Below are 21,567 nucleotides of genomic sequence, written 5' to 3' on the forward strand. Positions count from 1 at the left end.
CAAAGCACTTTTTTACAAATCGTAGGCATGAAATTATTCCACCCAAGGGCCAATTTACAAAAATCGAAGAAGTCGAATACTATGATAAACGTTGTTTATAAAAGAAATCGCTTAATCACCGTATGCTAAAAACCTATTTACAAAACATAAACTCCCTTCTCTTCGACAACATTAAATTCGTCAACTTCGTGTGGAGAATAAGCAGCGACAACTTAATGCACATACAATCAAACGATAAGGAAATGATTCCAAAATATTAGAATAATACAGAGAGTAGACTGTCTGCTAAAAAGTTCCAAAGGAATAATGATTAATAGTGCCGATGAAATAAATTTAAAAACCGTTAAAGTATACGTAAATATTTGAATGGTTTATCAACATTCACCTGTCGCTGGTGGTAAAGCCCAAGGCGACGATAGCCTTTTTATAATTTCTAACGTAAAGGTGCCCAAAAATTCCACTTGAGAATCATTTACATCAGCGCAACTAAATAAACAGAGTTAATAGCAAATGCGGAGAAATCGTTACAACATTTGCAGCTTGAAAATACTTTTTGAAATTTTAATGTATTCGTAGTCATAATAATTTAAACTTAACTAAAAATTATACACTTTTTTAATTATACTAATGTTCACATCCATTCACATTTGCTTACTTAATCGGCCATATTGTCCGGTATCTCTGAATCTTCTATAGTTTTAGTCGATGGTATATACACTTTAAAAGAAAATTTCGATTTTAGAAACGATCCAGTATTTAGCACCGTGCAGCCGTGTTGTGAAACGGTAAAACTTTGACACGAATCGCCAATAACTATAAGATCTGGCAAAGGATATAGCCAGAGTGCAGCATCATAGTCCCAATAAACGGGACTTGCTATAGGATGTATAGGAGTCAAGTGTCCCTGACATATTAAAGTGCGAGCAAAATGCTGTTCTATATTATTAATGTCGGTGGGAAAGTGCAAAGTATTACGACAAAATTTGGCCATTAAATCCAAACGGCAAACTACAATTTGTTGAGTGCAGTACTGCAAGCGACAAGGATTGGTCAGCAATTTGGTGCGAGGCCAAGCTTTTAACAATCCACTAGCTAAAGTTTTGGGTATAGCTGGTCGTGGTAATATATTTGGAGCAGTGGGATCCTCACAGGAAGGTACTAAAATGAGTTCAGTTTCTTGTTTTAATCGATCACAATCATTAGCCAAAGCTGCTAACGCATCGAAGTGAGAACGTAAAGCATGTGGTTGTCGTTCCGAAACGGCAAATGGTCCCATTAAAATTATGGCCACTGGAGGGCAAGAATCGTAGCCCATAAATAATAAACGCAACTTTTCCATTACCATAGGTTGATCCAAACGTACGTCGGAAAGGAAGACTATAGTGGCCTCAGAATTGGAACGCTCCAATTCTTGTAATTGGCTAGAATACTTTAACAATTTCCTGGAATCTCCACCCCAGCTATTTTGAGTGCCAAAAAATGCTCTACTCGAGGCGGCCGACTCAACCGGGGGAAAACCTAAGCCATCCACTAAAAAAAATGAACGATACTTTATCACACATTGCAATAGATTCCCCTTACTAGATTACCTTTTAAGACACCTTCGTCATAAGCACCCTCAGCTAAAACAAAACAACCTTCGCAAAAAAAGCCAGCATGAAAACGGGTTGCGCTCAAGTCTAATTCTACATAGCCGGTAGGATCCTCTATGAAAAATTTACCCTCTTTCAGCTGTGTCAATAACCCCAAGACCACAGCTTCTTCCACTACTGACGTGGCCAGTAAATTTTCACAATATAATAACTTGAACTTTTTAATTCTGGATTCTGCCGACACACCATTTTCTATTACGGCCGGAGCGAACAATTCATGGCGTAATGTTTTCTGCAATAAAAGCTCGTATCGTTGCCTTAAGTGACCAGTTTTCATAAAAGGTTTAGTTAATAGAACTCGCGGTTCACTGGACAATTCAAATTTTTTGCTTTGCCGATTGTAGTCATATCTGGGTATCGAAAAGGCGTCAATTACAGAAAACACTGTCTGATCTTCATCCAAACCTACACGATTTATTTCGTTAATGGCTTTTTCCAAAGCCGGGCGTTCAACAAGTTGAGATTTTAAACGTTGGCTTTGTAAATTTTCTGTGATGATTGTCAACCATTTCTCCCGCTCCGCAGTGTCAAAGGGCAGCAGTTGTCCGGCTAAATATTCACTATTCTCGGAAAGTATAAGAAACCCGCTTAATTTGAAATAAGAGGATATTTTCTTTTTCAATTTGACTAAATCTTCCATCACACACAAAAATAAAAGTTCTTTTCCGAACTAAAATCCCGCCAAAACTTACGTTTTTAGTGATGCCACCAGGAAAATATATATACAAATTATGTTAACAATAAAAATTCGATCAAGCAAAATATGGCGAAAAAAAAATTGTTTTTTAATAAATATTTTTTAATTTAGATTTACAGGCATTTCTTGTTAATTTAACACCACCCACATATAAAAAATTTTATTATTAACTTCTAGTTTAAACAAACCTGTTTTTTGTTAAGTTAACTACAGCCACCTTTGCTTTACAGAATGCCGGCTTTCTTCCAACAGCTGTGCTTGTTTACATGTTTTTCTTAACAAAAAACAGCTGCTTTGCTTATTTCTGCTTGTTTATCTTTTTATAGCGAAAACAAAAATTAGAATATTTGTTAACAATACAAAGTGTGGAAAAAATTAAAGTACCGTGGAATTCAGGACTTGCGCGGTAAGTTGGTATTAAATTGAACGCCTAAAACTTGCACGTTGGTCATTGCGAAAGTAAATGTTGCAGAGATAAGACCTTGTGCGTGCGTAAAAAAAAGAGAAGAAATCGAAGTTAAGTAACTTTGGCAAAGAAAAAAAGCATAGTTTTTCTAAAAACTAATTTCTTATTAATTTTTTTCTCAAAGGTTAAGAGTGCAGGAGCATGGATGAATTTAAAACCATAACAGCGACCACTTCAGTGGTAAAAATTTCGGCTTGTTTGGAAAAGATTTACAAAAAAATTGTTGAAAGCCGTGACAAGAAAATAGCCGAATTTAATATTAGAGAAATTGAGTTTCTAAAAACCCAATGCAAAACCGACAACATACAATTATGTTTAATGAGTTGTCAGACTTTCGTGCGTTTAGTTGATAATGGTACCTTGGAAACGACGAACGTTTTAACTATATTAATGTCTTTATTGCCTAATTCAAGGTAAGTTATAACATTTATTAAAAATTTTCTTCTCTTCATTCATTGAAATAGTTTTAAAAGGCTTCCTCCCTCTAAACAATGATCACTATAAATTAGTTATTATTTCCGCTAGTCCTAGCAATGGGATAGCTAGTGTCAGTCCTTAAGATTAAGTGTGTTATTTAAAAAAATTTTTTTTTGTATAATTTTTTTACATTTCGTTTTAATTTGTTTACATTTTGTTTTATACGTTCATCGCATGTCTCTGAAATCTATATACAAATAACAGCTACTTCCCTTAATTCATGTTTTATTGCCGTGGGCTTCCGTTTTGTTAGTATCGTTGCAAACTCACACTCATATAACAGTAAATGGTCGTCGGTTTTTTGCACCCTTTTTTTATTGTTTTTTGTTTTCTTTTTCGATTACATCTGCATTGAATGGACTGTAAAAGTTAACCTAGAAGGTTCAATGTTAATTTATAGACGTGTATTTACTCGGTTATATGCTAACTTATACTAAGCTGTAAAATTAAGTGTAGAGTCAATATCTCCAATATTAAAAAGTACAATGACGAATAATATCCTTTCACTTAAGTCAATTAATTTTCTTTTCCTTCGGTTCTTTTTTAAAGTCTGAATATTTCGTTTGTTCGGCCTACTACCTACTTTCTAATATAACATTTATTAAACTTAATTGGTGCTTGCACCAGAAAACAACTAAATGGGATACTATTGTAAAATTACACGAGCATGCATAACTTTCATGTGTAAATTAATTTACCTCAAATTTGCTTAAACACGCAAAACAAGTCAGTACGATTCTTGTAAATAAAAAAAGTCGAAGTAAGTGAAAATAAAAACTCGAAAATTTCGTCAATTAATAAACTTAAATATTTAAATAAATTTTCTATTTTGTAGAATGCTATAGTAGGTTGCTCAGATAATCATAGCTGTAAAATAAAAAAGTTCTTAATTGAATACTAGCTTTGAGGGTCGAGACCCCCCACGCTACGTGTGACCTCCAGACTGCTTGTAAATATGCAGGCTTATCTATTGTACGTTTACGCCATCAATTTGAATCGTTTCACATCTGTTTCAAAGCACATTGACGACAAAGGCGCTTTCAAAGTCTTTTTCTACGACGTTCAGTGGAAACAGCTAAAAGAAGCTTTTACGGCATGTCATGCTTCATTATTTAAAAAAAATAATTGTGCAGAGAAGATTTGCACTGTTTATGAGAGTGGTGCTGTGACTATTAGAACCACCCACAATTGGTTTAAGAAATTGAATACAAATGAAAACAGTGCTAAATACTTTTAGAAACGTTGCCGATGATCTGTATTTGATGATTTGATCTGTGTACCATTTTGATACTGCTTTTCAAATCAGATTATCGGCAAACAATTCGATTAAACCGACGTTAGAAAATGCTAAAGTAGACGGTTCGAAGATGGTTTTAATACATGAAACCCACTCTTATCCCAAAATGCAACTATCCAATGGAAAGTAAGACGTTCATGCATCCAAATCCGAGTCATAGCTTAGCTTATGTGAAATTCTCTTTCTATGACTACTTTAACTTTAGTTCGTTAATCTGTCTCTGCAAACCCCTGGTGGGACTATTACAATTTTCTTGGCCGAGGAGGATCACTTATATTAAAACTGCGCATATCTAACTCTTTGGCTAACCATTCGTTTATTGTCCGTTCAGCTCGATATTCGAAAGCGCTGGCGTTGACTTCGTCAAATGATTTTAAGAGAAAATTGATCTCCATTCGTGAACGCCTGTATTCGTCCGATAAGGGCGATTGACGATTACAATGATTAGTGATAGAGCAAAGTGATCCTTTAAATAGTCCTTAGTTCTTTCTATGCATAGAATTTACATTAATCTAACTATATATGCCGGCCTATGGCTAAATAAAAAAAAAATTAGATTAAATTAACTGAGAAGAAAGCCCTCTAGGCTAAGATGGACTCAGAACCTTTCATTTATAAGACAACAAGAACGTAAAAAAGATTCTAAACCATTGTATTAGCGTAGCGGGTACACGCTTTATGTCAAATATTATTTATAAAATATAAATAAGTTCAACCCTAAGAGAGAGAAGAATTCTGAGAATACTTGAAATTTCATTTATCCAAGCGAGATAGCTCTTTATTTATAAATAAAAAATATTATACAAAAGCCATATAAAAAAAAAACCAAACTTTTAAAGGATAAGAAAAAATTTACTTGTTGATGCAAATTCCGCATTAAGCTTGTTTCCATGATGTTGTGGTAGCTGCTCTAAAATGGTATATAAAGTTCCTTAACGCATTAATTTCTTAAATTTTGCTCTCGATTGGGTTCTTCCTGTCCCAAATACGGGGCTCCTCTCTGATTGTGAAATTGTGAAGTGCATCGTGTCATAAAAATACACATTTCGTGAGAAGGGTTAATTTTGACACCAGGCCTTCCTTTTTTTTTTTTTGGTATTGGCTGTTAGTATAGACGAAGATCTTACAAGATTTAGCAAAATTTGTTTGCAAATCCAACCTGAAATAAACAACAAATTTAAGTTCGAAGTTTACAAGAACTTCAAAAGCCTACTCTCGTAAGTTAAGGTATCCGTCATCCATCACAAGTTTTATGACTCGAGTTGCAGCAGCAGACTTGTGCGAATGTTTAAAGCAATCTGATTTCGTACTTGCTGATAAAAAATTCAAAATTTTAAATTCCCAATATTTGTGTGTGTGCAGTTGAATTTTAAAGTTCCATATTCAATGGTACGATTAGTTGCAATTTAATATTTGAACCATTTCCCATAAGCAGGCGTTGACTTACTATCTCATAAATTGTACTTAAATACGTAATGCTTGACAAATTCCATCTGTTCTCACACTCTACATTCGTTCACATTATTTAGACGAAGACCTTGCATTCAATGCATAATAAACATAAATTATATCGCAAACACGACATATAGCAAAGTTACATTACACTCAAAATGCAAGACGTTTACTAAAGGATGTACAATTTAGCAATAAATCATCTTTGCTCACTCCGCTTAGCCAACATGCAAGCCAGCGTTTCGGTCACTGCAAATTTTACATATCGTAAAATTACACCCGTAGCCCTTCGCCTCCCAAAAAGGTATAAAGCAACTTTATATGCGAGACATTGACTTGATTTGAGTTGAGAGTTTTGAGTTTAACCTATTAACCGCAATTTATTTTTTTCATTTTCAGGTAACACGTTAGGTGTAATATTGCATGCAATTGGTTGTAAAATGCAGAAATGAAAGCGAAATTAAAATTATTGTACATTTTCAGTACAGAAGTATTATTATTATTATTATTTATTAGCAAAATGGCTGAATGCTGTATATTTGAAATTTTTTATTTTTATATTATACATTACTTGTGGTACGAAGGCATATTAAGGTAGTGCGGATGAATGCAACGCCTAAAAAACTTGAGATAGATTCACTTTATATGATGCTGACAGATTCAGAAAATAATTCCTAATCGATCCAATCTTGTCTGTCCATCAGACCAGCTTTTCGACCGCTTTCCATGCAACATCACATTTTAAAGAGTCGTTGTACGAATACATGAATTAAGCCAGGTGACGTGGGGCATTTAATGGTAGACCCTCGCTCACTACACTCGTTCGATTGTGCCACATTTACGCATCCTGCGCCTCGGTTGATTTCATTAAACCGTGTTCCAAACAACTTAATGATCCTTACAGTACAAAAAGACACATTGACTGTACGTGAGCTTAGTCTGACTACTAGTTGAGTATGCCTTTATTGTGTGATCTCCTTCTTACAATTGCTATGCTTATCTCCTTATGAAAATGGATTGCTTTTGCTAGCCTTACCGTCACTTGAGAAAGATAGATTTATGATGGTGGATATGATGGTAATAAATGGTACTATCGATTCGTAGACATCACTTCAAGATATTGACTTTAATGTGCTGAAGTGCTTCTCTGTCAATCCTTAGTCGAAGTAGATACAATTGCGAACAGTTCATTCTGTTCAGAGTACCTTTCAAAAATATAAATGATATCTATTACTTAAACTCAATATCGGTTTCTGTAAATTCTATTAAACCAGCTCTCCTTAATATTATGCGCGATATGCCTATGCTATAGTTAAATTAAGTTGTAAGCTTAATGCCTGAACGAAAATTAACTGCTATTATCAATCGAGACAATTCGGGTCTGCACTGATTGCGGGCTGCGGGGTTACCTCTTTACTCTTTACCTCTCTCTCTCTCTCTTTCTCTCTCTCTCTCTCTCTCTCTCTCTATCTATCTATCTATCTATCTATCTACCTATCTATCTATCTCTCCTTCTTTCTTTCTCTTATTTATTTATACATTAATTTTATTCTTTTCATATTTGTATTATCTTCTCTGTACGCGCTTTGTATTAGTTATTAATAATATTAGGTTTACTTCTAAGAGTCGATTGCAAACAAAACGGGTTCAATTCTTCGAGTTGCAAGTGTGGACGATATCTTAAATTGAAATACGATATTCTGTAGTCTATGTAGTTCTCTACGTTTGTGATCAATTCAAAACATATTCTCCAGCTCTTGCTAACTTATAGTTATGTAAAAAAAAAAAGTTAAGCTAGTTTAACAAATTAAGCTAATTTTTTTTTTTTTTTTCTTCTTAAAGCGATGCTAATAGTCACAGAAATTGCTGCTCATTATGGTTTTCCCCTATTTTTTCGAAAAATTCATTTCATTGGATTAAATTACTTTGCAGTAATCAAAGTAACAGTAATTTAATCATAGCTAAAAGAACTTTCCTTTCTTTTTTCGCTTATTTCGTTAAATCTAGAGCAACAGTGATTTTATACAATGTTTTCTTAAGTAACTGCTTGTCGTTAATATTAGCCTTGCACTTGAATTTTTCCAATTTCTTATTTCTCTTAAGAAAAAACAAACGCCACTGAAGTATTTTTTCACATACTTAACGTAAACTATGTCCATAAGTGCTTATATATATGAATAAAAGAGAAAATAAAACGAAAAAAGCAAACCTTGACAATAGACTGCCGGGGAATATACTATGCAAATGAAATGAAACGACGTCTATTATGGGATTTGCATAGTAATGAGTTAGTTAAAGGAAGTGCAACCATTTATATAAAGGATAAGAAAACTCACGACATTTTCGATACTCCTCCCAATTTTTTCTACTCCTTTTAAAAGAGAGTGAATTAATAAAAATTATAATCAATTAATAATTTATGATAAATGTTTTATCTATACTTTCAGTCCTTTACAATGTAATGCTATAACTGAATCTATTATTAACCTGCTGCTGATGAATATAAAACGAAAAGTTTCATCGCTTAAGGAAAACGAAACGTTTCAATCGCAATATGGTCTCAAAACTCAGCAACATCCGATGATTACTCTATTACAAAATCCCGCTGTAAATATGAACGATATTGCGAATAAAATTAACGGCATTTGTAATCACTATGATAAACAGTAAGTGACAATAATAATACTATACTTGTAATATACATTAACTTGTATTCTGTTTATTCCTTTTAAAAAGAATAAAAGATGTCAGTATCGAGTATTTAAGACCGGTTTATTTGTATATACTTTGCAATCCACAAACTTTACCGGATTCAAAAGCTATTTGGACTGGATTGTTGATTTTAAGTCGTCAAAATAAAGAGGCCAAGGAATTAATGCAAGACATTCTATCGTGGAGTAAAATTTCATCTTCGCAAAATTGTCTTTTCACGAGCATCCTCTTAATAGAAGCCATTGAGTACTTCCTGTACAATAAGGACTTTAAGCAGTGTTTGGATTTAAGCATATATCAATTATTAGTTATAAATTACTTAACTAAATACGGCATTGATCCTCGGCCAAGTCTACGTTGTATCTTAAGGGTGCTGCATGCAACAAAGCAAGAGTCACGTGATTATTATAATGTAATGTTAATATTGCTAGCAGATATCATACATATCTTGGTACCTGCATATTTGCCTGATTTGATGCGTGTAATCAGTTTCATAGTTGTGCAGGAGAGCTGTGGGCATCAATACATTCTGAACATGTGCCTTGATGGTATCATCCAGTGGATGTCTCAGACTGCATTCATACCCGCAGACGGTTTAGCCATCGCTCATCAAATTGTGCGCAAAATTCTCAATATATCCAAAGGAACTGATCATTCCCTATCCGTGAATACCAAACAAATTGATCCGTTGAGCATAAAATGCTACCATTCCAATATAGCGATAGCCGTAGATTTAGCTAAATTGGTAGAATTCTTTGACGAATCAGAATTCAAAGACGTCTTTTACTTTGTGGACACTTTGAACGTTAAAGCGAACTCAGCATTTAGTCAACGCTTGCATTTATTTCTAAGAGCTTTATTTCTTTCGCGTGATCTCTCCATGGATTGTTGGTTTAAAGTCTATCAAGTCCTATTAGAGATAATAAAAGTCAACAATGGCATAGCCTACGATTTTTTAATGACCTATCTCTTCAAATTGGGCGATGAACATAGTCCGGAAATACAAATCGAACTCTTGAGGGGTTTACCAAATTTTGCCGTCTCCAAGGTAATTACAAAATCATTCTGTATATATTATTTTAAATTTTCTTAATTATTCAAAAAAAAATATTTTAGGATAATATACCTATGATTTTGAATACTGTACATATCTTAACGACTGAAAATCCCACCTTTTGCATGGATTTGTACTTGAGACTGTGGCGTGTTGAGACGCGGACATATCCTTTTCTTATTAAGTTGCTAGCACTGCCTTTCAAAGACGCACAACGTAAATGGGAATTTGAAATTGCCAAAACGCACACCATACGCGAAATATGCTTAGAGCAGTGAGTGCCTTGCATAATTAATTCCCCACTTTTACTTAAACTTATAAAATATTTGATAACAGACCTACGCAACATGGTTCCGAATTAGTATCACATCTTTCCGACATTTTAAACACCTGTACAGATGAATCCGGAGACTTAGCGACATCCCTGGCATTGGATGCTATAGTGGCTTTGTGCGACAGTCATACTGTAAATATAGCCTCTACTTGGCGTGTTTTGAGCAGCAAATTTCGTCATGAAAAAAGACCACGTGCCCTAAAATCTTTATATCGGTTTTTTGCTCATGTTCCTCTTTTACAAACTCCTACTTTAGAATTTGAGCAACTCGTTGATGAAGCATTGGATCAATTATGGATGACTATAAGTCGTTCAGATAGCGAATGCAATTTGATATGCGAAGCTTTGGCCGCTTTAAAGCAATATGAAATTGGTAGCTTGTTAACTTTGCGTCACATACCGCCACAATTTCGTCAGAATTTACATGTGGCGCGTGAATACACAGCACCCGACGGTCGGGCTGTAGTAGATTTGCAGCAAGAAATGGTACCTGGTGAGTGCTGGGTGCAATTACTGCAGAAAATACGTCCCGAATGCGGTAATGCAGCAGCCGATTTAATAGCTCATTATATTTACAATGAAATCAATAATTATCGAAGTGGTGTCTACCGTTTACCCGAAATCCGACCGGAGCCGCGAAAATTGCAAGGCTTATCTGCCCAAAGCCCTTTAAGAGCGACAGTTGCTTATTTGGTCAATCAAGCACGTTTCGGCGATCATAACATTACTGAACCTCACGCGATCACAAACGCCTTAAGAGCTATATCGAAAAAGTTCCCCAAGCCTATACCGCCATTAGACTGGTGTTTTCTGCACAGTTTCTTTCACTTATCATTTGAAGCACGCAAGTATTGCATCTTAATAGCAAAAAATCAATTATTGCATTCGGGTACAGCCCGCCGTATAATAGAAAATTTCCTCGTCGAATTTGAGCCCAATTGCTTCGAAGAGGATTTACTTTTATTGTTCTCATTACTACCAGAAATTGGTAACGGTGTTAGTTTAACAATATTGAAAACATTTGCCGAAAAAGTGGCTCTATATTGTTTTAAAGAATCTCAGCTGAGTGGCTTTGCTGATGGCTGCTTATTTGAAAAGTTTTTGGAAAGCGTGCGACTAGTATTTACTGGTAAATGTGATATACCAGAAGTATTAGATGTCTTCACATTAATAGTAGAGCGTTATATAGATTCAATGGACATTGATTCTCGTCTATTTGAGCGTTACACTGAGGTTGTAGCCTTACTAAATACTAACGCTATTGAAGGTCTGACATCACCGGCCAATTGGTGGGAAACTCCTACCGGTAAACTTAAGAAAGCGACTATTATCCGCTCTTATTTAGTATTATATAATAATCAGCTGAATAATCCATTAAAATGGTTAAATCCAATTATTGATGCATTTGCTAAACGGCAAGAAGAACATTTGTTTTTCTACCACCATTTAGCTACAACTTTGTATGCATTTAATAACGATGAACAATCTTGCAACTGGGTAATGGAAATGTTTCTCCAAATACAAGCACTGCTAGCAGAGTCTTCTAATAAGGAAAAACTCGATAAAGCCTTGTATTTGTTGGACATATTCATCTTAAGTGTTGACGTGCTGTCTGGCTGTGCAGTATTGTTAGGTAATTTGGATGTGGTAGCTACTCAAAATGCTGAACGTTATCATATATTTCCCGAAAGTCTTCAACTTTTATGTGATCATATTTTCTGGAAGGATCAAGAAGCCAAGGTAATTAATTATCTTTAGGTTTAGTCTACGTCATGCTATGATTAATTTTCTTTATTGTAGATTTATGAATTTTTATACAATTTATTTAAAAACAACGCCATACCCGACATTTATTCTAAAACCTTTAAAGACGCCATTATATGTTCGCGAAATAAGTCGTACTTTGAAACTAAAGGTATTTGGACCAAATATGTGGGCTTGCGGAAATAATGGCAGAACCTGGTTAAATGTGTTTTCCTATTTATTCATTTCTTTTAAAGGCACGAACGAAACGCCATTATCCGTTAACTTTTTTATTTAGAATTTTTCTATGTATTTAAACAAGAGCTTTTACATTTTATATTCAAGTTGAAGAAGTTTTTGTTAAACTAAAATATGAAATATAGAAAAAGAAAATGAAACTGCCTTTCTGTTTAATTTTAAGTACCTGAAAATAACTTTTGTAGTCGTATCTTTGAGAGATTTCATCGTTCGATTTGACTGAGTGCACAAGACTATGTATTGGCTCTTGTCCTTCTTTTTTAACAGCTCAGCCGGAGTTGTCTATATTACTTATAAAAAATATTTATTTATTTGTATACGTCACTAGCAAACATCAATTTACTTCAATTATAAAAACATTCTATCATTTATTTCAACGAATTTTACTTTATTCTTCACTTCAAAATACCGTTACTAAAATATTTTGCCTTAATAAAACCGAAACAAAATGTTAACAACATCAAAAAATAATGATGTTTAACTTCTCTGCTTGTTGGCAATACTCATCAATTCAATGAAAAAATAATTCCTGCCTTTTTATTTGCATTCTGACTGAATTGTTGGTACATTTTAAGTTTATATAAAAATATTTGTACTTAAGTGTACGTTACAAAATTTTATTCCATTTTTTGTTGTTGTATATATATGTTTAATTTATTTTTATTATAATATGTAAACACAAAATAAATTACTTGAAATTTTCTCCCCATTAAAATAAGCTGCTCTTGACCGTCGTATCACTGATTAGAAAAACTCGGCAATCCTTGCGTTGCAATTAAAAAAAAAATCTCGTCTGTGAAAAGAAGAACTTAGTAAACATGTATGAAAATATTTAATTAATTAAAAAACAATTTTAAAAACAAACTCAATACGAAGTAAAGTTATTGCATATATTTTAGAAAGTGACGTGAAAGAAATTTAATTATCTTGTGCTATTAATAAAGTATAAAATTCACTCAGCTGAGTCCATGGTTTTCAAAACATAACAAAAACACAGTAAATAAATAAAAACAATAATAATAATAATAACTCATTAGAAATGGATGATATTAAATTGGCTAAGGTAAAGAAAATTATACATCAATTTTTATATTTTTCACTTTTCTTTAATCGCAAGGTGTATGTTCTTTTAAATGAGACAGACTGCGTCTGCAGAAGGACAATGCGTATTTTCAATGCGTAACATTAAATGAAAAGAAGGAAGGCGTCTAAATATCACTCCTTTTGTCAGTTTGTTGTGTAAAGATTTCATAAGGGGAAAATTTGGTCGCTTTCATTGAAACCGGTTGCCAGTTTGTCGCCCAAATTGTCACGGTCATAGAAATAAAAAGGAGGTCAAATATTCATGCACTTCTTAAGAAGGTTCATACTGGAACTTCTCAAAGGTGTGCTGGATTTTTCTCAAATTTAAGATTACGTTTTTAATTTTTTGTAAATGAAATAAACCAAACATCGTAGGAAACTAAAAAAATGTTCCATTATACTTGTAAACATATTTTAATATACCAACTGCAATCTTTAGGCTGCGATAATTTAAAAATTTTAATTTATTCTAAAGCCGCGCGTGTTTAAAAATTCTCCGGTTATCTACAGGTGCATAAATATTGATTTAGCTAAAAGATTTGTTCGCGCCTGTATGCATATGTGCTTACCAAAACGATTTTATGTAATACTTTGGAATACCAATTTATAATCGGTGTATTAAGTTAATGATATGTTGTTAACGTCAAACAAATAAGAATATGTTCTCATTAACTTGTAAAAATGCCAACCATGTGAGAATAAGCATGAGCGTATACGTTTGTTTACATTTTTCAATAATTTTGCATGTATTTGTATAAATTTGGTGCCTTTAGAGATTAAGCGTATAAATTGTTATCTCTTCTGAGAAGATTTCTTCACCTCACTTTTGATCAGATACCAGCCACCTTCAAAATACGACCATTTCAGATATGCAGGCTCAAGCAAATAATGCTGATCTGGAAAGTATTGATTTAATACCACTCAGTACGGCGGAAAAATTTCGCCCAAATTCGGTAAGGATGTCTTTCATGTCAGTTTACGATTATGAACCAATTTTCACTATGAAATATTAAAAGTTGTGCCTTTTAACCATATAAAGATTCAGTTTTCCTAAGTACTTTTTCAAAAAAATTGCCCCAGCCGAACTCCATATTTTATGCCAAATGAATGTTACTCAGCGATTTTGTCGAGAAATTTTGAAAATTGCAACTTTTTCCATATAAAGGCTTTTCAAAGTAAGTGAACCGATCCAAACGACTGCCAACAGCATTCGTTCTTGGGTCAAAGTACCTGAGTGTACAAGATTTCATCAATATATCTCAGAAATTGCGACTTGCAGTTTAAACATAAAAATATATGGACGAACATCAGGCGGATAGTTGGACAGACGGGCATAAACTTAATTTACATTTCGCCACAAATGTTGTGGGATTTAATAAAAAGTTTGTTCGGAATATTCAGAAATAATCCATACTGCCGTCTACTTTTTTAAAAGTCTGTCTTGGCTGCTCTTCGAATTCGTTGCATTATGAAGGATTAGTCGTCAAAGACTGTGTACATTATACATATTCTTAGTGCTTTTAAAATATTGAGTGAAATCACTAAATATGCAAGATTCAGTTCAATGCAAATGCAGCTTTTTTACATCTTAAGTACTACGTAGATTGGGATTTTTGCTTTGGATTGTCGAATTTTTCTGTTTATTTTGAAGGACTATCCTAGCTTTTTGTAAAAATCCATGTTTGCAAATTATATTTTAGCTTCTTTTAATGTTCCAGGTTAGAATCTTTGTATTCAATGGTGCAGTAGTTTAATCATTCTACAAGACTTACAAATTATCCGGAATTCGCACACTTGCAGAAGCCTTCACCATTTTAGATCAATGTACGCATATACATAAGGGACAAAAGTCGAGTATTTTCTGAAATACTAATTTTAAGCATTGAATGTTTCTCAAGTACGATCTCAAACGAAAATGACGAGTTCTATGGATGGAAGAATAAAATTGTAGAAAAATAGTCCGCTGAGGGGAACTCTTCGAGAAAAATCCTGGATTTTGAGAGCGTATTATATGCGCATGACGCTAGCAATGGGAAATTATCATTAGACTTCTCTCTCGACTTCTCTCTTTTTTTTTACCTTATACTGAGGTAGAAGCAACTAAGCCCAAGTAGAGGCTACCGGGAATCTTTCCGGCTATATGGTCCTGAAATGGTTTCATTCACAATTCAGTAAATTCAGTAAATTTTTATATAAGTACTTAATATTAATTATATCATTACATGCATACATGTTCTTTGAATGAGTTTATTTATTTATTTATGTCTCTTATTGCTTTCCTATAAGCAAAAGAGCGAAACAGTTTATATATGAACTCTTAAAAAGCATTCAAGAAAAAAAAGAAAAACAACAATTTCCCATAAAATTTCCTTCGACAAAATATATTCAATATAAGATACGAAAGGTTTTATTGTACTGGTCAAAACACATCCTTTCAGTTTCAATTTGGAACTGCACGCATAAGTACTGCAACGGAATAAATTTTACAAGTTTTTTTCTCCTTATTAAACACTTAGAATAATCAGTAAAAACAAAAAAAAAAAGAATCTTTAAATACACCTGCCGCTAACGTCATAAGTAATATTCATAACGCTTGAGTTGTTTGCGAAACTATGCTAGAAACAAAGCAACGAAAGGAACTGAAGTGAAAGTGAAAGTTTGTTTGTGTTCTCTCTATCTCTCTCTCCCTCTCTCTCTCTCTCTCTCTATCTCTCTCTTTTTCTGTGTATAATAAAACGAATTCAATATATTTATCTGCTTGTAACCTAAATACATACACAATGTACTTTAATAAATAAGACAAAATTCATGCAGAAGTGTTTGGGAAAAACAAAAACAAAAAAGAGTTCATTTTATGATTCAAGTGACCTCATTTCGTTTTATCTCCCATTCCTTTAAGTTTTAGAAAGGACGTTTTTTCTTCAAATTAAAATCAATATTCGCTATCTTGTTGTACTTATACACTTGCGTGTTATTTAATTATGATCGAGCTGATTTGTTTGTTTATTTAAGAAAAAACGGTATGGATTTGACTCGTTTCATGAATAAGTTCAATGAAATTGAGCGGCAATTGTCGCCTACGTCGGCTTTACGTTTAAGTTTTGACAATATCTCACCGGAAACTGAAGAACCTGAAAGTAAACGGCTTTGGGGTGTACCGGTACCACCGTTTGTCTCTGACAAAGTAGTTACTTGGCTAGAGGAGGAATTCACAGATCCACCGATTTTTTATGGCGATACATTGGTCTTGAAAAAGGTTTGTGATTAATAATGTAAATAAAAAACACACACGCACAAAATTATATATGGGGAGTGATCGGAAAAGTGGTCCGTTAAAATACGTCAGCATACCAAATTTCATCATAATATAGCGACCTGCAGATTGAACCCAAAAAAAAAAAAAAACGAGGGACAGACGGATAGGCACATTTATCAATGTTGCACACATCCGCACAAATATAAGATACGCTCTTACCACAAGTGGACTAATGGACTTTTCACTGTTAAACTTGTGAAGTTTACAATGGCTTAAAAGCATCTAAAGTCTGTTACTATATATGCGCTCATCGCAATTAGTCATTAATATAAAAAAAAAAAGTCACAAGCAGGAATGGAAAGCGTTTCGAGTTTCCTCAGAGGTCAATGATTTGTCGACTTTGTGGCATAACGACTTATGGATCTCATGGATTATCAACTCTTCCAATTTTAGTCAAGAATAGTTGACACTTCTTTAAAATACTGTGGGCGGCAGATTAATCAAATATAATAACATTGCTTATCTATTCTACGAATGATTCGATAAAGAAAAGTATAATTTTGCTCGATGCGGGCTGCGTATTAAGTTAAGTCGCACATAACAGCCTTTCTTGACTTAATACGAAACGTTATATAGTGATCGGGGAAATAGTAAGATTTTTAAAACGTTAGTAATCAAGCCACTTTTAGTCACAATGATTTTTTTGTCTTTGTCGAAGTGCTGGAAGAAACTAGAATATTAGGAAATTACTTTAAAAATCCATATAGAAGTGGGCTGCCTCTTCCAACAGATTATATGATATAATATATCTTTTTATGTTTCAACGTAATTTCAACGCTGTCGAAATATGCAAACCAGTACTCAGTTGCTTATTGGAGCAAGTCTTATAAACCGATCGAGACGTTCTTGATTCTGAATTTGAAGGCGGATCAAATAATGGTTCGGGAAACATTTCAGTAGATATATGAAAGAAATTATGTGCTATTCGAGATGATATCAGTTTCTTATATATATTCGTATTTGGGAGAGAACTAACCTCCTTTCCAAGCTTCTCGGACCTGCTAAAGGCAGTTCTACCAAGTTTTCCTTTCGGAGGTTTCAATCTCAAAGAGAATCGTCAGTCTGGGCTGCAAAGGAACTTGGCATCCACCACTCGTGTGCTAAGGAGCACCTCAAACACATCTCCATATTCAAAGGTTTTATTTAAAAGACGGTAGACCTTTCTCGCCAATCCAATATATTGTACAAACGAATTCATATAAATGAAGTCATAAACTTATTTACCATATATATGATTATATGGTGGCGATGGTGTGGTTTTAAATATGTTTATGACTCCGTCTGTACAGGTCTATTATTTCCACAACGCTTATAACCATAAAATAAATTTAAGATTAGTTCACTCACTCTTTCTTCCTTTATTCTAAATGTTATTTGCACATTCGGGTCATTGGATTCTATATCATTCGAATTTATTATTTTTGTGTGTGATAACAGTCAAATAATAGAACTTTTAAATGAAACGAAGCTTTGATGCCTGCCTACCTTCCTTACAGCGTGGTAAATGTATAACAAGTAAGACGACGGCCGCATCCCCTATATTCGCCAGATTTACATAAAAAAAAAAGATAAGTGAATTACATTACTCTTGCGCGAACATGACCATCCCTTTAAAACATGCAGAAGATCATTCATAGAACATAGAAACTTTTTACCCTTACATCTGTTGCAGTCCAACAGTAAGGAGCAAAAATTTCAAGTTTTTTGCTTTTGAGAATAGATAAAGATATGCTTATCGTAGGCGAGTTTTTTGGGTGATTTAGTCCATTTTCAATATCAACCCACACACTAGAAATTTCAATAGGACTGCCCAATTTACGTATTTTGATTTTGTTGTAAAGGTGGACGTGCCTTGCTCGATTCAGAATTTTGTAATGATCAAGAAAATATAAAGTTTACGTGGCCTCCGAATCTTACTTCCGGATGTTGCAAACGGATGTGATCTCCTCTAGTTGGTCTATTAACGGATCCATGTCTAGGATTAATGGATATCAATGAAAACTTCTCTTTTCTTCTTTTAACTTTTGCTACGTTCTTGTTACACTTAACTTGTGATGTTGTATCAAGTACACATGTATACAATATAAAGCCTCAACTTAGGGAAAAGGACTGTAATTTATAAGGCTTTGAAGTGTGCTTCCGTTTGTCACAAATGTACGGAATTGCATTCATTCATTGTAAGGTGACCCTTAACCTTTTATAAATTGTTGTGATGTACAAAAGACGTAATTATATTATAAAAAATTACTAATTAAGAACCAAAAGCCGGTTTTATTCCACTAATCATATAGCAAGCCTTCTCCATGTATGAAAAAATACAAAGGTTTTGCTAAATAAGTTTGATAACCGTTTAAAAGTTTGAATGAGCAACATAACACTCACTAATCGGGCAGATAACCACCTAAGCTGCTACCCCTCTCTATCTATATCTCCTTGTCCATTACTTTCTGAATCAATAAAGGAGAAAAGGTCGCCGAATTTTCTTAAAAGATAAATAAATTAGACTAGAGCTGATTATGACTAATTGCTTAGGCCTAGATGGTTCTTATCGACCGGACACTCATCACGACTGACCTTGACATGTTCAACTTGCTGCTACAGCTTCGTCACATATCAAGATTTTCTTGTTTTGGATTCCGGGAGACTTCGTGTATATTTATAAAATAAAATGCTAGATAAAGCCGAAAATGGCCCGTCATTAGTTTTTGATGAGCTAGACTCGAACTGCTAGCAGAGTGCCATGCGTATAAACCAAAATACCCTAAGTAGACGGTCTATTTTCGTTTTAGACTTAGTCTTGAGTATCGCCTACTTGTACCGACTGAATTTGTTGCACTTTTTTTGGTATGCTGTGCCGGCCATGCATGATTAAAATGAAATGTATGAAGAAAGTTTTATTTTTCATTTAAATGCAAGTTACGCACCTATTTAAGACGAATGTGTCCGGGTTTAACTCTTTATCAAGAATAAATGCACAATTGCATTGACAAAGTCCAAACATGAGTGCTCTCATTTCACTCAGGGTTAATTTTTTATTTAAAAAGTTAGAGTTGTGAAAAAGTAGGATATTGCTTACCCCTAATCGAAAGCATTTAAATAGGCAAAGGCGTCCCTAATCTCGAGTGATGTGAAGGGAATAACATGGTTAGCAGCAATTTCTGAAAGTCTAAGTTCACATATAGGCTAACAAAATAAGGGACTTGATTCTGTGCAAAGCAATTGTTATCTACTCTAGGTGGGAATCTCCAACGAGCAAGTAAAAGCGAGACCGTGATAGACGTCACTGCAAACTAATACATCAAAATTTGAAAAGCTCGATTAATGGTCAATTTCAAGTTGTGGGAACTTCGAATGAACCATTGTGGTCTTTTTTACGTTGAAATTCCCGGTAGCCAAGTTTTAGTTTAATATCTTCTACAAATTCTGAGTCGCAGGACTTAATTACTGTACACGCATCAAGCGCTTAGTTGCTTTTAAATGGTGTGAGGAAATATTTGTCGCACGGTTGAACTGTAAGTTATTGTCTCCCTCTTTGACGGGTATAAAAAGTTTTTCCCAGTCTATGGCCGTGATTCTGACCGCAAATATGGCCATAGTCTGAGAAAATTTCTTTCTAGGATGATACAAACGTTTTAACAAATTGAACAATGAATACTCTATTATATTGGGTGGACGTGGTCGACCTTGTCATTGTTTGTGCAGATCTATAGAATATACGAGAATATTTTTATAGTTTTATTTGCTATAGTTTGTGAGTAAAGAACCTTTAAAAATAGAAATGCTGTCAGTTTAAGCGGTACTGAAGGATTGTCCTTATACCAGCCTGCGTGCAAGTCTTTAACAAATTTGTGACCTTTATGTTCGTTTTTGCGTCGAGGAAGACACTTGTCACAGGCGAAATGAATGGACTGGTAGGTAGGAAGGACGGCGGACGAGTATGTAATGGTTCAATATTTGCCGCTGATCAAAAAAATTCATCGAATTTATGAAGTCACGGAAACTTGCTACTAGCTATTGCCAACGATTTGACAAAATACGTATGTCCCTATCTCCCATGTCCGGTGACGGGTGGAAAAAGGAAAAATATTACTATATGCCTGTATTTGGTTGAATATGTAGATATGCATTATTTACATCAAAGTAAACTTTCTGGTTTCAGTTAACTTTTAGTTTTAATTAAACTTTTTTTGAAGGACTTCATGCAAACTATGAAGGCAATCGATTTCTGTCAAAATATTCATAAGTTTTCGCATTGATGGTATTATATAAGCAATTAAATATGAATGAAATTTTATAATTTGTTTTTTTTTTTTCTTTTCAATTGTCACGCTTGCAGGTTGAAAATGTACGAATGATTGATCGCTACAATACAAAAAATCCTATTCTTGGCACTTTATATTTAACAGCAACACATTTAATATTTGTTGAGCCGGATACAAATAAAGAGACATGGGTAAGCTGGAAATTTGTTTCTTATTTACATACACTTTCAACCATTCAATTACAAAGGTTGTCACAAATCTTTTGAAATTTAAATTTCTAGAAAATAACGATAGCACAATAGATTTTTTCAAAAACAGGAAACACAAAATTGGAAAAGCAATGCTTTAATATTTACTGATTTATGCTGCTAATTGTGTGAGTAATTTTTAGAGAGGAAGAAAGATCGAAAAGGATTTTTTATAGCATACTTTTGTTGATATTCCCATAAAGTTGCCGAGTATCTCGAAGAGAGGCATGGCAGTCACTGTACATGCTTTAGAGTTAATTTCGCAAATTTCTTTCCACTTGATGGTCAAAACAATAATTAACGAAAGTTCTCATATTGCAAGTTATAGTCAATAATAATAGGAAATTATTTAAAATATATTGAGCTCGCAAGGTAATTCAATATTTAGTTTCCCCATGACTTTTGCAAAGATTCACTTGAAACGAGGCATCTAGTTTTTTAGAAAGCAATTTCGATACCAATAGCATTGATTCTTCTGCAAATTACTCGCAGAATATTATTTCGATGGATGTCATC

General features: G+C 33.8%; 3 protein-coding genes across 7 annotated transcripts in view; 2 read left to right on the plus strand and 1 right to left on the minus strand.

Annotated features, from left to right (window-relative positions):
* Positions 1-647: 647 nt before the first annotated feature.
* On the minus strand, positions 648-2,305 carry LOC119635936 (DNA polymerase epsilon subunit 2). The gene is made up of 2 exons (XM_038030975.1): positions 1,590-2,305; positions 648-1,530 (listed from the first exon to the last, which is right to left on the minus strand). Exons 1-2 carry the CDS (start codon positions 2,290-2,292, stop codon positions 656-658), a joined length of 1,578 nt encoding a protein of 525 aa, XP_037886903.1. The 5' UTR covers positions 2,293-2,305; the 3' UTR covers positions 648-655.
* A 393-nt stretch (positions 2,306-2,698) lies between these two features.
* On the plus strand, positions 2,699-12,176 carry LOC119636008 (focadhesin). Its single transcript, XM_038031075.1, has 7 exons — positions 2,699-2,755; positions 2,940-3,228; positions 8,489-8,707; positions 8,778-9,801; positions 9,870-10,081; positions 10,144-11,881; positions 11,942-12,176. Exons 2-7 carry the CDS (start codon positions 2,957-2,959, stop codon positions 12,089-12,091), a joined length of 3,615 nt encoding a protein of 1,204 aa, XP_037887003.1. The 5' UTR covers positions 2,699-2,755; positions 2,940-2,956; the 3' UTR covers positions 12,092-12,176.
* Positions 12,177-13,044: 868 nt separating this feature from the next.
* LOC119635666 (myotubularin-related protein 8) overlaps positions 13,045-21,567 on the plus strand; it is a 47,181-nt gene continuing 38,658 nt past the window's right edge. For 2 of the 5 annotated variants that reach the window (XM_038030593.1, XM_038030594.1), the window contains exons 1-2: positions 13,045-13,205; positions 20,878-20,994. In XM_038030593.1, coding sequence (XP_037886521.1) covers positions 13,182-13,205; positions 20,878-20,994 — 141 coding nt within the window. In that variant the 5' untranslated portion in view covers positions 13,045-13,181. The other 3 variants (XM_038030590.1, XM_038030591.1, XM_038030592.1) reach the window with 3 other exon arrangements.

The sequence above is a fragment of the Glossina fuscipes genome, unplaced genomic scaffold (genome assembly GCF_014805625.2).
Source record: "Glossina fuscipes isolate IAEA_lab_2018 unplaced genomic scaffold, Yale_Gfus_2 27, whole genome shotgun sequence".
NCBI lineage: Eukaryota > Metazoa > Arthropoda > Insecta > Diptera > Glossinidae > Glossina > Glossina fuscipes.

Coding starts and splice junctions, on each gene's coding strand:
- LOC119635936 (XM_038030975.1), bottom strand. CDS start 2,292: ATGGAAGATTTAGTCAAATTGAAAAAGAAAATATCCTCTTATTTCAAA. Junction 1,531..1,589: donor TGACGAAGGTGTCTTAAAAG/GTAATCTAGTAA, acceptor CATTTTTTTTAG/TGGATGGCTTAGGTTTTCCC.
- LOC119636008 (XM_038031075.1), top strand. CDS start 2,957: ATGGATGAATTTAAAACCATAACAGCGACCACTTCAGTGGTAAAAATT. Junction 8,708..8,777: donor TGTAATCACTATGATAAACA/GTAAGTGACAAT, acceptor CCTTTTAAAAAG/AATAAAAGATGTCAGTATCG. Junction 11,882..11,941: donor GGAAGGATCAAGAAGCCAAG/GTAATTAATTAT, acceptor TCTTTATTGTAG/ATTTATGAATTTTTATACAA.